Below are 14,856 nucleotides of genomic sequence, written 5' to 3'. Positions count from 1 at the left end.
GGCAGACAACCCACCTCTGATCCTCAGCATCTCCATGATGTCTCCAAAGGAGACATCCTCAGGGGGTGATCTTGGGGAGTCTTCCCCTTCCTCCAAGTCCGTGTCCTCGGTTAAGGACTCAGGGGAGTCCACGTGCCTCTTCTTGCACTTATGCTTGCGGGGCACTTCCTCGGGGGGGCTGTCCGAGGAGGCCTCGCCAGCAACATCTTGTTCCAATGGAACCATCTGGGACATTGAAGCAGGCTGTCCCTTTGGCCGGGTGATGGAAGCCTGGCCCAGCAGAGAGGGAGTGCCGAGACAAGGACCGGGGGTCCGGATGCTCTCAACAGAGCCCTCTCCACAACATCGAAAGCCGAGGGGGAACCACTCTCTCTTGGATCCGAAAGTTGGCTCCCACTCGGATCCGATGACGGGATCGGAACCGGCGCCGAGACCATCGGATCCGAAGGACCAGTGCCCTCAGACCTGGACGGAGCCGAAGGCACACTGAATCCCACGGATCCGAAGCTCGGGCCACGGCTCCGAGAGGTCGGATCCGACAGGCTCGAGGGCAGGGTCGGATCCGAAGTTCCAAGTACTGTCGGCACCGACTCACCCCCGGCTCCAATGCTGCTCGGCTCCGAACGCTGTAAATAAGGCTGTAGATAAGGGTAAAGTGGTACACACAGCCAATCAAGATCTCGCCAAGGCTTTCGACACCATCCCCCACTCTGGAATTCTAGACAAACTCACTAGACTAAGAATAAATCCCTATATCACAAGATGGGTTGCCAACTGGCTCACTGACCGAACCCACACTGTGTAAGTAGCAGACTCTAAATCCAACTTCAGACCAGTGACCAGTGGAGTACCACAGGGTTTAGTCCTAGGTCCTCTCCTGCTTGGTATCTACTTCTCTGAAGTACAGGCTAACACAGAAGGTCTTTGGCTAACAAAGTTCGCAGATGACCTCAAAGTAGGAGCCATAATCAAATCTCCTAACGATGTGGACATCCTACAAAAGGGCCTCACTGAGACAGATGCCTGGTGTCAAAGAAATGGCCTCAAGCTCAATGCCAAAAAGTGCATTGTCATCCCTTTTGGCAAAAACTCTGTACCCATGAACTACCACATAGGCGGTAGTCTACTTAAAACCGAAAGTGTGATAAGAGACCTTGGGACACAGGTGGACAGTAGTCTCTCCTTTGATAATCACATCGCCACAGTAGTCAGAAAATCCTTCTATATGGCACACCTCATCACAAAATGTTTCTCATCCAGGAAAAAAAGAGGTCATTGTTCCCCTCTACTCATCACTCATTAGACCCATTATAGAGTAAAACGCCCCTTTTGGTATGTACCTCACAAGACATCTACAACAACTGGAAATGCCACATAAACACCTTACAAAGAGGATTACCACCCTCAAACAGATGCCCTACATGGAGTGTCTCAAAAAACTCCAGCTTTACTCTGTCGCATATCGCCTACTCTGCGGTGATCTTTGCCTAACATACAAAGCTATGTCAAACCCAGAGCTGTTGAACATACTCCACGTAAAGAAATCCCAATCTCTTCGAGCTACATGCTCTAGGGACCTAAACCTCGTCACCACAATAAACAGAACATGTCAGAGGGATAGATTCCTGTCTCAGAGACTTTCCATACTCTGGAACAAACTACCTATCTATATCAAACAAAGCTCCTCATTAGCACTCTTCAAGAAAAATCTTGATGATTGGATGGGAAATCTGAAATTCACCCCGAGGATCACTTCTGTGGCTCTGCTTGACAGGGGCACAGGAATATAATTTTCTTGGGTGGCAAAAGCCAAGGTACCGTTTGGCTAGGCTTACATAGGCCCAACCTATGAACCTATAAATATGTATGTATGTGTGTGTGTGTGTGTGTATATATATATATATATATATATATATATATATATATATATATATATATATGCATACACACACACACATATATATATATACATATATATACACACACACACATATATATTCATGCACACACACACACACACACACATATATATATATATATATCTACATATGTGTGTGTGTATGTAGATTATATATCTACATACATGTAAAGTGTGTGTGTATGTGTGTGTTTATGTATGTAGATTTTATATATATATACATATATATATATATATATATATATATATATATACATATATATATATATATATATATATATATATATATATATATATATATATATATACATATATATATATATACATATATATATATACATACACACACACACACACACACACACACACACACACACACATATATATATATATATATATATATATATATTACACACACACAGGCATAAAACTATGTACATACACACAAAATGCATGTGTGTGCACACAACTGAAGTCTGATAAAGGGTTGTAATAAAAAAACAAAAGTTATGTACTCACCATTACAATGCACCTGTACCTATGTTGTCTGTTTTTGTCCTTCGTCAACCTTTGGTTTTTGGATCTGACCTTTGGTCCAACTTTGGCCAATTGTCAGACTTTGGATCCATAGCTCAAGCATATTCCCTTACCCATCCAGATTACCTCAGGTCAAGTCTGCTCCTTGATATCAACATACAGAAAGGAAACACTACTATAAATGTCAAGAAATATAGTAGGAAAGGTATCCTGAACTAACAGAGGGAAAGACCTAATGGGAAATACCTCCAGGTGATACCGGGAGACCATATAAACATATTCTTCCAGTGGAAGGGGCAAAGATGAAAACAGACAACACAGCTGTTATGTTATGATACATAACTTTTACATCTGATGGATTATTTTTTGTCCTTTCCTCAACCTTTGGTACAATGTCTCCAGCTAGCATCAACCCAGTGTGGTCTCATGGAAGGATATTCCTGAGTACAGCAGAACCAAACATTGCCCTGTTCTTTGAAAGTATATCCAACTTGTAATGCGCTATGAAGATATGGGCACTGGAGCAAGCAGCAGCAACATAAATGTCATCGATAGAAATTCTGGATAAGAAGGTGGAAGTAAAGACTGACTTTGTGGAATGAGCTTGTGGTGGTCGGTAAAAACAAACCCTTGTGTTTATACACATAAAAAAAATACATTTATTGAGCCATAACACTAACGTAACTTTAGACAATGACTGTACCAACTTACCTTCAGGAAATGAAATAAATGAAATGGTCCAGTTTCCTGAGAGCTTTTTTCTGTGAAGAAAAAAATTTTAGCCGTCTGTACATCAAATTAATTACATATTCCTCTTTATTGACAATTTTTGGGAAGGACATCGGTAGATTAATGGACTGCTTAAGGGCAAATTCAGAAGCTACTTTTGGAAGAAATGATGTAGCAGTATGAAGAGAAACCCTGCCTTTGTGAAAAATGATGCAAGGTGGCTGGCAAGATAAAGCCTGAAGTCCCGAAACTCTTCTAGCAGATGTAATGGCCACTAGAAAAAAAATGGCTTTCTAGGACAAAAAATTTAATCAGTCTTTGCTGTGGGTTCAAAGGGAAACTGAGTCAAGGCCTGGAGAAGAAACATCTAGTTCTAAGTAGGGGTGGGGTCCTTGACAGGTGGTCTGAGTAAAAACAACCTTTGAGGAAGGCCTTGCATAAACTAAGGAAGGCCAAGGACAAATTGTCATTGCCTATGTGAAAATTAGAAATTGCAGTGAGCTGTACTTTCATTGCACAGTAACTTGCTCCATTATGAAAAATGAAAGACAGGAATTCTAAAGCTGCTGGAACGGGTGTCAAAAAGTGGTCCAAATTTCTCCTGTTAGCTCGGACAGAGGCTCATTTCCATTTGCTTTTGTGCATCTTCCTAGTAAAGACTTTTTGGGAAGTAAGGATGTGTAAAACCTGGGAAGAAAACCTGGACTGTGTAGCCATTACTGGAAGTGGAGAAACCATGCGGTCAACCTGAGGGCTTGTATGTCTAGGTGAGGTAGACCGGAGAGGTGAGAGAGAGGATCCAGAACCCAAGAAGGGTGTATCAGATGAGGCCAGAGGAATGGAAAACCACACCTGTTGAGGCCAGAAGGGGGAAATAAGGACCAACTTGCTTGTCTGTTGAGAGGCTTTCTGTAAAAAATTTGATGTGAGACGTGTGTGAAGGTAAGCATAAAGGAGTCCAAGGGGGCCAATCATGGCTCACAGCATCCCTCAGTGACTTCCACTCAGGAGGGTTGGGGCAAAAACCTTGCTGCACTTGGAATTGTGGACAGAGGTGAAAAGTTCATAGCATGGCTGGCCCCACTGGTGAAAAATCTCTTCTGCCTCTGAAGGATTGAGAGCTCTCCAATTTTAACTAATCTAAGGAAAAATGACTTATCTAAGCTAGAAGTATGTTATAATAAAATTCCTAAGTTTGCATCCGACTGCCCATATAGAACACATCATTGCACAGCTTTAAGGATACTAGACTGGCTTGAGCTTCCCAACATTATTCTTTACAACTAACCCTCTCTAACACACTAAATTTTAACATAACCAACTAGAACCCCTGCAGTACAAAATCACATCCTTCCTTACAGTTCCGGCAGACCACTTCACTCTAACAACAAGAACTTACTCACCATCTCCAAGGCCAACAGCACTGCAGGAGAATCTTTATTTTCTAACTATATAGCTCATGTATGGAACTCCCTTCCTAACTCCATTCTCTCAATCTCATCCACTAACCACTTTAAGCCGTCACTTAAAGCTTATCTAAAAAAAAAATAAGTGGCTATGTTCTTGTACCAACCACGCATCAGTACTCTGATGCATCACAGTATACCCAAAACATATCCAACTTCTCCCCCGGTGTTTAAACCTTTGTTCCTACTGACCTCTCTTAACCTTATACCTTGACATAAGTCATACCTACAAATAGTACTAGCTATGTTCAAAGCCTATGTTTTGTTGTCAAGATGTAACAAATTTGTATGTTCTTATGTATACTACATTTTGTTTACTTTATACTTTTTTGATTATTGTAATGAGTGCATGAACATTTACTGTTACTCATGGAGCTATAAATAAATCGCTCACTCATGAGGCAACAGATCTGCTCAGTCTGCCCACTAAAATGTTGGGCTTGACTGGAATGTGCACTGCTAAAATATAAGTGGATGGAAGAGATTGCCCACTGCTACACTCTCATTGCCTGCTGACACAAGAGGCAAGAGCAGATTCCTCCTTGTCTGTTGATGTACCACACCACTGACATATTGTCCATCAGCATAGTAATCATCCTGTGGATGTCTTGAAATGCCTGCAACACAATAGGACTGCCCTCACCTGTAGGACCTTGATGCAAAACTTGCCCTCTAAGGGGAACCACATTACTTGGACTGTCTGTCCCAAGTAATGCCCACCACCCTAACTGGGAAGCGTCTGTGGTCACAGTGGCAAAGGAGCAGCCCTGTGAAATATCTGGTGCTTGCTTCCATCAGGATACATGCTGTTGGCAGATCTTTGCGATTTGAATGGGAGAGGTCATGGGGAACTGCTAAGTCCACTGTAGTACTCGCATGTATATCTTGCTAAGGGTAGAAGGGTTATGGAGGCCACCACTGACCTCAGAAACTGAAGGACTAGCCTGACTGGTAGTGACTGAAGAGACAGATTCTTCGCTTTAAGCTGTAATTTGGACAATCTGGACTGAGGAAGCAGAACTACTTGAGAAACTGTTTCCAGATGAGCCCCTATGAACTCAAGGGTTTGGGTGGGAAGGAGGTGAGATTTGTCATAGTTGATTGTGATGCCCAGGTGTAGACACAAATGGTGCATATAATCCCTGATGATTATCAATAGATGTCTGGTGGGAGGAGTAAGGAGACAGTCATCGAGGTATGGAAATACCCAGAATCCCAGCAATCACAGGTGAGCTGCAGCCACTGCCATACATTTGGTGAACACCCAGGGGGCTGTATTGAGACCAAAGGGTGGGGGTCTGAAATGGAAGTGACTGGCTCCCAGCTAGAAGTGAAGGTATCTCTTTCATCGTCTATTTTTATATGACAGGATGCATCTTGAAAATCTACCGAGCACATCCAATTGTCCTTCTTCAAAGAGGAAGAATGGACTGAACCATGACCATTCGGAACTTGGGAGTGTTTGAAAAATTGGTTCAAGTGACTTGGGTCCATTTTTCTGGCACCAAAATGAATAGTACAGTTTTGTACCTACCATAAATGTAGACGTCCGAGAGGTATGCATCTGCAGTCCTTACAAATGGGTTGTCCTGGCCTCAGGCAGCCCTTTGGTCGGCCGGATTCCAAAGTCTGGGTCTGGCCTCGGCTGATGTCGCACTTCACCCGACGTCATAGCTGCAGTTCAGCAGGTATAAACGCATCAGCCGACGCCATTTTCCTCAGTGTTTCTTGCCCCAGATGCCAGGTGCCCTCTAGGAAGGCTAAATTTGGATAAATGCAAATGTTTCCAAACAATAGAGAGCAAATAGAAATAAACATGTATATACATATATACAAACAAATACACCATAATAGATTCCCCCAGCTAGCTACAAGATGGGCAAATACCCTAGGAGTACCACAGAGGGGAAGGAGGGTGGGTAATCCTGACTGCAGATGCATACCTCTCGGACATCTACATTTATGGTAGGTACAAAACTGTACTATGTCCTTCAAGGATGCATCTGCAGTCCTTACAAATGGGTAGAATACCATAGCCAAACTGGGGGAGGAGGTAATAATAAGATTATGGTGTAGTTAAGATCCCTTGCAAAACAGCAGTGGCAAAACCTGCTCGGGATCTGGAGTATAAGGGTAGATTATAATGCTTGGCAAATGTATGCACGGAGCTCCAAGTAGCAGCCTCTAAAATGTCTTTGGTAGCCACTCCTCGTAAAAAAGCTGTAGTAGTGGCTGTAGCCCTTGTGGAGTGAGGTCTGATGTTTTCTGGAGTTGTCTTTCCATGGTAAGAGTAACAAAATCTAATGCAATTTCCTATCCACTTTGAGATTGTCTGTTTTGAAATTGCTTTTCCTTCCATTCCTGTTGCATATGCTACCAGTAGCTGGTCAGTTTTTCTATTGCTCTTGGTTCTGTCCAGGTAGTAGCGAATTGCCTATGTACATCCAAGGTATGTAATAATCTTTCTCCCCTGTTCTGTGGGTTGGGGAAGAATGTAGGTAGGTGGATAGCTTGGTTTAGAGATACCCTGGAGACCACCTTTGGCATAAAAGTAGGATTAGTTCTCATGGACACTCTATCTTGATGGAAGATAAGGAAGGGCTGTACTGCCATTAATGCCTGTAATTCAGAAACCCTTCTTGCTGAAGTGATTGCAAGCAGGAAAGCAGTTTTCCATGATAAGTACTGTAATTCTGCTGTTGCTGCTGGTTCAAAAGGAGGGAGTGTCAACTTTTCCAGCACAAAGTTCAAGTCCCATGTGGGCAATGGTGGCTTCCTTGGTGGCTTTACATTTTTAATTCCTCTCAGAAACTGCCTGAGTAGAGGATGAGAGAAGACTGGAGGGTCCATGTTGTATTCTGCTGAAATAGCTGATGCATGAATCTTAATGGAAGAATAGGACAGGCCATTGTGGAAAAGTTCTGCCAAGTATTCCAGGATGTTAGCTATGTTTACCAGTGACACATTTTCCCCTTTTGCTGCACTCCAAATGAGATATCTTTTCCATTTTGCTGAATAAGTCTTCCTTGTTGAGGGTCTGCGAGCCTCCAAGATAATATCTTTAACCCTTTGAGATAAATCTGGGTTATTTTGTCTTATGCAATGTTCCAGGCAGCTAGCTGCAACGTTTTCAAGTTTGGATGCAGGGTTTTGAAGTTGTTCTGTGTTAGCAGTAAGGGAACTAGGGGCAGAGGCCATATTTGTTCCCGAGACATACTCCTTAGTAATGGGTACCAATGCTGCTTCGGCCAGTCTGGAGCTATCAGGATGATCCTTGGGCGGTCTTCTTTGATCTTCAATAGCACTTTGTGCATCAAAGGAAGAGGTGGGAATGCATATGCATTCAGGTTTTCCCAAATGAAAGATAGGGAGTCCACCTTCCAAGCCAGAGGGTGGTATGTCCTTGTGCAGAATTTTTTCAATTGGTGGTTGTGTGGGGATGCGAATAAGTCTATTTCTGGTAGTCCCCATTTCCTTGTAATGGATTTGAAGATGTCTGGATGCAGCATCCATTCGTGGGCATCCGTGGTAGTTCTGCTTAGGATGTCTGCTAGTATATTTTCTTTTCCTGGTACAAATATTGCCTGGGGCTGAATGTTGAAGCTCAGGGCCACATTCCAGAGGTCCATTGCCATCCGGCATGGAGGGTATGAATGTGTGCCTCCCTGTTTGTTGATGTACCACATAACTGTGGTGTTGTCCGTCCTTATCAGCAATTGACCCTGTTGAAGAAACGGTCTGAATGTCTGAATTGCCAGTTTTACTGCCAGCATCTCCTTTTGATTTATGTGTAGGTTCAGCTGGTCTTGAGTCCATAAGCCTTGTATGCACTTGTCGAGCATGTGTGCCCCCCAACCGAGGTCTGAGGCGTCCGTGGTGATAGTCTGGCTTGGTTGAGGTCTGTGGAAGGGCAGTCCTTTGTTCAATTGACAGGCCTGAGCCCACCATTGGAATTCTTGCTTCAGGCATGGAATTATTGGAATTTGGGTTTCTAGGCTGTGCTTGTGCTGAGACCATAAATTCCTTAGGTACCATTGCAACTTCCTCATATGTAGTCTGGCATGTGGAATCAATATTATGCAGGATGCCATGTAACCCAGGGCTTGCAGGACTTTCCTTGCTGTTAGCTGGTTCTGCTTGTTAATGCCATGAAATAGAGAGGAAGATGCTTCTGCTTTTCTGCTGTGAGGGATGCCATTTGATTTGATGTGTCCAGTTCTGCACCCAAGAAAGTTATCCTCTGGGATGGTATCAGCCTTGACTTTTTTATATTGACTGTGTATCCCAGGGCTTGTAGCAGATGAATGACCTTTTTCAAATCTGTTGCTAATTTGTTTTTGTTGTCCGCTTGTAACAGGCAGTCGTCCAGGTAAGGGTAAATTTGAATTCCCTGAAGCCTGCAATGAGCAATTACTGATGCCAGGCATTTCGTGAATACTCTGGGCGCAGTAGATAAGCCAAAGGGCAATGCTGAGAATTGATAATGCTCTGATCCTGCAAGAAATCTGAGGTATCTTCTGCAATTTGGTCATATGGGGACATGCAGGTATGCCTCCTTGAGATCTAGAGTTACCAGCCAAGACTCCTTGCCCAGCATGGGAAGAAGCTGCTGTAGGGTCAGCATCTTGAATTTTGGGACAATGAGATATGTGTTCAGAGCGGACAGGTCTAGAATAGGTCTCCATTGGTTTTCTTTTCTTGGCACCAGGAAAAGTCTGGAGTAAAATCCTTGCCCTTGTTCCATAGACGGTACCTTTTCTATAGCTCTCATCCTTATTAAGTTGTCTATTTGTTCTAGAGCTTTTGTCTTTTGATTTGGAGGTAGGTTTGGCATTCCTCTCTTCCTTGGTAGAGTGTGGAAGTGAAACCTGTAACCTTTGTCTATTGTCTGTAAAATCCATTTGTCTCCTGTGATGTAATGCCAGTTTACTGAAAATAAGGCTAGCTTTCCGCCTAAGGGTGCATCTAGTTGTTTCCTGGTAGGCGGCCTCAGAGCCAAGTCACTGTGATTGTCCTGTGGAAGTGGTAGTGGCTGGATCTGTGGCAGTACTTCGCTGGTTGTTAGGCTGCCACTGACGTCCCCTGTAGGCACCTCTGGATTGACCCCTGCCTCTTGGGCACCTATTCCTGCCTCTCTGTGCTCTGGTGGTGTCTGGAAAGGACCAATTCTTGGAAGGCCAGTTCCTACTAAACCTTGGAGGCTGGACCTGTAAGAAATCCTTGACTGTCTGCACAGATTTTGCTTTCTCTTCCACCTTCTTCAGCACCTGCTGTGCAGGTGAGCCAAACAAATTAAGCTTATCCATGGGAGCATCTAGGAGCTTTGATTTTACATGGTCTGGTAAGGACTGCTCTTTTAACCATGCATGCCTTCTAATCACTGTACCAGTCATAGCTGATCTAAAGGAAGCCTCCAGTGCATCATAGCCACATTTTAAGGAATGATTACTGACCTGCTGAATGTTATGTACCATTTCCTGAAGAGACTTTTTGTCTAATGGTTCAGGTGAGGACAGTTTTTTAGTTAACTGGTCTAACATAAATTCCTGATACTGAATCATGTGGAATTGACAGTTTAAGGCCCTAGCCGAAAGAATAGCAGAAGTATAAACTTTTTTACCCCATCTCTCTAAGGCCCTAGATTCCCTTTCAGAGGGGAGGGGGTTTTTGGTAGAGGTAGCTGCTACAGCCTTGGGTCCCTGTGAAATAGTTTCTGGATCTGCAAAAGGAGCCTTATACAAATGATAATGTGTGTCCGGAACCCTGTAGTACCTGTCGGGCTTAGCAGGGGCCGGAGGAAGTGAATCAGGGGCAGTACAAGCATCATTAAATGCATCATCCACAACAGTAAGTACTGGAGGAATGGCTAAAGGCCTATGCTGTGGCAAATGCAAAAGGTCCTAAGCCTTTTCCTAGAGTCTGAAAAATCCTGGCCCTGCCATTGAAATTGTTCCCTCATAGCATGCAAGGTTTCCCCAAAGGAAAATTCCTCAGGCGGAGAGGCAGAAGGAATGGAGTCTTCTGCATCAGAGTCCTCATAAGGAGAATAAGGGCCTTCTGGAGGGTTTGTATTTTCTGAATCATCAGAAGAGTAATCTGAAGAAACTGGCTCAGGGGGCTCTGCTCTAGGCCTCTTGTCTGGAGGTGGGTGAGAGGCCCTGTCAGGGTGAGGTTGGGATCCCCTGATCAAAGAAATGAGATCCTCTGCTAGACTAAGCATTTGAGTACTAGAGCTAGGCCTGTGAGAGGGGGTCTTAGCAGGCACAGTCTTGGTTGATTTGGCTGCTTTAGCCCTGGCAAAAGCCTTAATCGACATGGATGCAGGGGGCCTAGCAGCTCCACGTGCAGGAGTGGATATATCTAAAGGGATAGTATCAGATAAATCCTGTGAACCTGTAAGAGCAGGTGGAATTTCAGTAGCAGATTCAGCCATGCTGGATGAGGCCTCGTGGGAGGCAAGCCGGGCGAGGAAGAACCGAGGGCTCGGTTTCAGCCGAAACCGAGACACTCGCTGTTGACTTAACCGGTTTCGCCGAAACCGCGGACCGAGTGTCTGTCCTTTTCCTTGCGCTTTTAGCTAATTGTGAAGTCGGAGTTTCCGACGGCATGTTGTAAGCAAAAGCGAGCCAAAAACTCCTCAGCAAATTCCGACCGACGTCTAAGTGTCCGTCGGTTGAAAGAAGCACAGGCTAGACAAGCTGCTACGTCGTGGTCTGGGCCTAAACAAGGTAGGCAGTAAGAGTGGAAATCTTTATGAGGTATTTGTTTCCCACAAGTTAAACAGTTACTCACTTTTTCTGACATCGGCTGAGGCAAGAAAGAGTCCCCAACGAGGTACTTAGCTTTTTAGAAGTCTTCGGTAGTAGCAATCTCTGGTTCTGACCGACCAGCACTTGCGAACAGCTTCTGCTTCGGACGCCACGCGGCAAGAAAGACGGAGGAAAATGGCGTCGGCTGATGCCTTTATACCCGCTGAACTGCAGCTATGACGTCGGGTGAAGTGCGACATCAGCCGAGGCCAGACCCAGACTTTGGAATCCGGCCGACCGAAGGGCTGCCTGAGGCCAGGACAACCCATTTGTAAGGACTGCAGATGCATCCTTGAAGGACATCTTTAAGTTCCAAATCCTTGATGGTCTGGTCGGACCTCTTGGATAGCTCTTTTTTTTTTTTTTAGCAGTGCTTCCTTCCTCTGACGATGTGGTATCAGGATTTTTCTTGGGTGAAATGGTGGAGGAAGGGAAAAGGGAATGTAATAACCTCTGGTAATTATTCTCTGCACTCAGACATCTTTGATGATGGAAATCCAGGTTTCTGGGTGCAGAGATGAGCACCCACCTCCCCAGCTGCCTCCAGAGTGCAGCATTCTGGCAGCAGTTCAAAGGCACCTAAAAGGCTTCTTGGTAAAGGGACTTCTAAAGTCTTGGTTTTGCGAGTCATTGTTGTGTGGGTGATGTCTACCATTAGAATTCTCCCCTCTGCCATAGGGGATCTATCTTCCACAGCTACATATTTCTACCCCCTTTCTGGTCTCTTGAGAAGGTCCTCTGATGGGTAGACAAATGTATCCCACAGGCACAGCATCCCATCCTCTTCACTTCTGAAGAGCACCTCTAACTCCGGGTCCAGACAGGGTAGATCCATCAAAAGACGCAGTGATGAAAGAAGTCTTGTATGGCTCTGCAAGGGCAGATCCAGGCATGCCTCCTAAATTTACTGCTTGAACCTGCCAGTCTTGAAATGCCCTCCCATGGCATGAGAAATCAGCCACATGGAGGCATTTGATAGGACTGAAGGGTAGCAAGGTGCAAAGAAATGTTTTGTTTTTTTGTCCTCCACAGACATGGACACTGACAGGGACTTGGCAAGTTCCTTAGTCAAATCCCTCTGGACTCATGAAAAATTTACTTGAAAGGAAATATACACTGATATGTAAATGAAACACCAGGAGCTAGCCACTCCTGAATGACCTCTGCAAACAGAAATTGCATATCCCATCATCAAGAGACTCCCAGTCATGTGCAAAGGTAAGATTTTAGAGCTGCTGATTTGGCAGAACACAGCTGGAGTGAGAGAATTCATTCATTCATTACATACATAAAACATTTTAACCTAAACTACCTGGGCTCCTGTGCACTTCATCAGAGTGCCTACAGGAAAGTACAGAAATTATAATCTGTCTGCAGTTGTATAACATTCTACATGAATCTGTATCCCTCCACAGTTACACAAGACATGTAATGAAGGAAAAGAAAAGCTTTCTCAGGAAAAGATATCCATTAACCACAAATCTGAAGCCAGGAAATAACTTTAACATGAGACTACTAGATCCACAAGAGCAAATGAAAATGACAACTACCTGGTCTGGAAGCTTTATCTCCCCAATGCAATTTCTTTCAGGCTTTTCAAACTTTTTAATATTAAATAACACTTTTACCCAGCATACTCACCGCAGCCTCTGTTTTAACTGCAAACTGTCATGGATGATTCTTTTAACAAACTCCAGCTCTCCTCCCTCTGCCATTATTTCTGTGATTCCACCTGTGTTCACAGAACTGGGAGGTGGACGATGAGCATTCCGAGAATTGATTCCCTTTGCAAAAAAGAACAAAAAACACTATCAATTAACTTCCTAGAATAATCTTACCGTTAGAAAACATACAAGTTAAAAAGATACACAGATTTACAGACAACCTAATGCAAAACAACTTTTATTGTCATCCTATTTTCCTTGCTGCACTGACCTGAAATATTTAAGCATGTGAAATGAAATTACTTTTCTAATTTCGCATGCACTTTCATATTTTTTTTTTTTTTAACCATTAACATGAATTTTCAAGGAGTGAACTTCACACCCTCCACACTGTGAAGTTACTGCTTGGTTTGTTTACATATCTTACAGATAACAGGTTTTCGGAACAGACTGATTAGGACTATGCATGAACAGAGTCTGTTAGGGATGGAAACGTGCATGGCTCTGCCTTTATCTCAGGTAAACTGATGTGAAGACCTCTGGGCTCTACTGGTCTTGGATGGATAGCAGATATGCCACTGATGACTCAAAGTTCCAAACAGGATCAACATATGAATGCGGAACACTAGGCCACTGAAGCTGTATGGGTTGAGACCACAGACATCTGACAGAACAATTCTGTCAAGCTTATCAGTGTCTAAATATAATTCTATGGGAGTAACATTATGGAATTAACAAATAAGGACATAGATAACCTACAAACTCTCAACCCAAGCCAGTTCAGATTTGTTAGGGGCAGATTCTGACTATTTAACCTGACTGACATCTTCAAGAAAGTTACTGAAGCAATGTATGACAGCAAATCAGTACAATTTGCATATCTCAACGTCACAAAGGAATTCAGTACTTCCCCACATTGCAGTATCATAGATAAACTAGCCTAGCTAAATGTTTATTTTAGTTGTATTTGTTTTCCTGGGTACATCATTGATCTCCATGGACCTTTTTCAGACTCCATCCCAAGAAGGAGTCTGGTTAAGTGACTTGCTCAAAATCACACAGGTAGGCAATGGAGGCCAAGGGAATCAAACTTTGCACAACTGGACCACAGGAAAAGTACAGTTTTGTACCTACCATAAATGTAGATGTTCGAGTGTATACACTGCTGCAGTCATTACACTTGGTTTATCCTGCCGTCAGTCGGCCTGATTTCCAAAGTCTTGGTCCAGCGTCGTTGCTGTCGCTTCTTCCCTGAAGTCAGTGCGACAGGGGTATACAAGATGCAGCCGATGCCATTTTCTTCAGTTTTTCTTGCCTCATATGTCAGGTGCCCCCAAATAGGTAGGCAATGCAAATTGCTAATTAAACATACATAAGAAAAGCAATCAACAACTTTCAGTTACCAGCAAATACTCCCCATAGGTAGTAAAGGGTAGAAGACTTAGGTACGTACTAGCAAGTAAGAGGGGAAGGAGGGAGGGAGGGAGGGTAACCTGGACTGCAGCAGTGTATACACTCGAACATCTACATTTATGGTAGGTACAAAACTGTACTATGTTCATCGTGTTACACTGCTGCAGTCATTACACTTGGGTAGAATCCTAAAGCTGAGGTAGGGTGGCTGGTTCTATAAGGCATTAGGGGTGGCTATAAGGCCCTGCAGCACTGCAGTGGCAAAGCCAGCTCTGGATTTAGAGTAAAGAGGCAGATGGTAATGCTTGGTGAAGGTATGT

The 14,856-nt window shown here is 43.8% G+C and overlaps 1 protein-coding gene across 2 annotated transcripts in view; it reads right to left on the bottom strand.

The window, feature by feature from the left end:
- The window catches only part of METTL16 (methyltransferase 16, N6-methyladenosine), a 696,416-nt gene that overhangs the window by 439,990 nt on the left and 241,570 nt on the right, over positions 1 to 14,856 (bottom strand). For both annotated transcript variants that reach the window (XM_044089910.1, XM_044089909.1), the window contains one exon: positions 13,101 to 13,243. In XM_044089910.1, coding sequence (XP_043945845.1) covers positions 13,101 to 13,243 — 143 coding nt within the window. The remainder of the gene's footprint in view (positions 1 to 13,100; positions 13,244 to 14,856) is intronic.

This window comes from Protopterus annectens, chromosome 12.part0 (genome assembly GCF_019279795.1).
Source record: "Protopterus annectens isolate FY-2018-M chromosome 12.part0, PAN1.0, whole genome shotgun sequence".
NCBI lineage: Eukaryota > Metazoa > Chordata > Ceratodontiformes > Protopteridae > Protopterus > Protopterus annectens.
The sequence above is the reverse complement of the archived record's forward strand: the minus strand, read 5'-3'. Positions and strand labels throughout refer to the sequence as shown.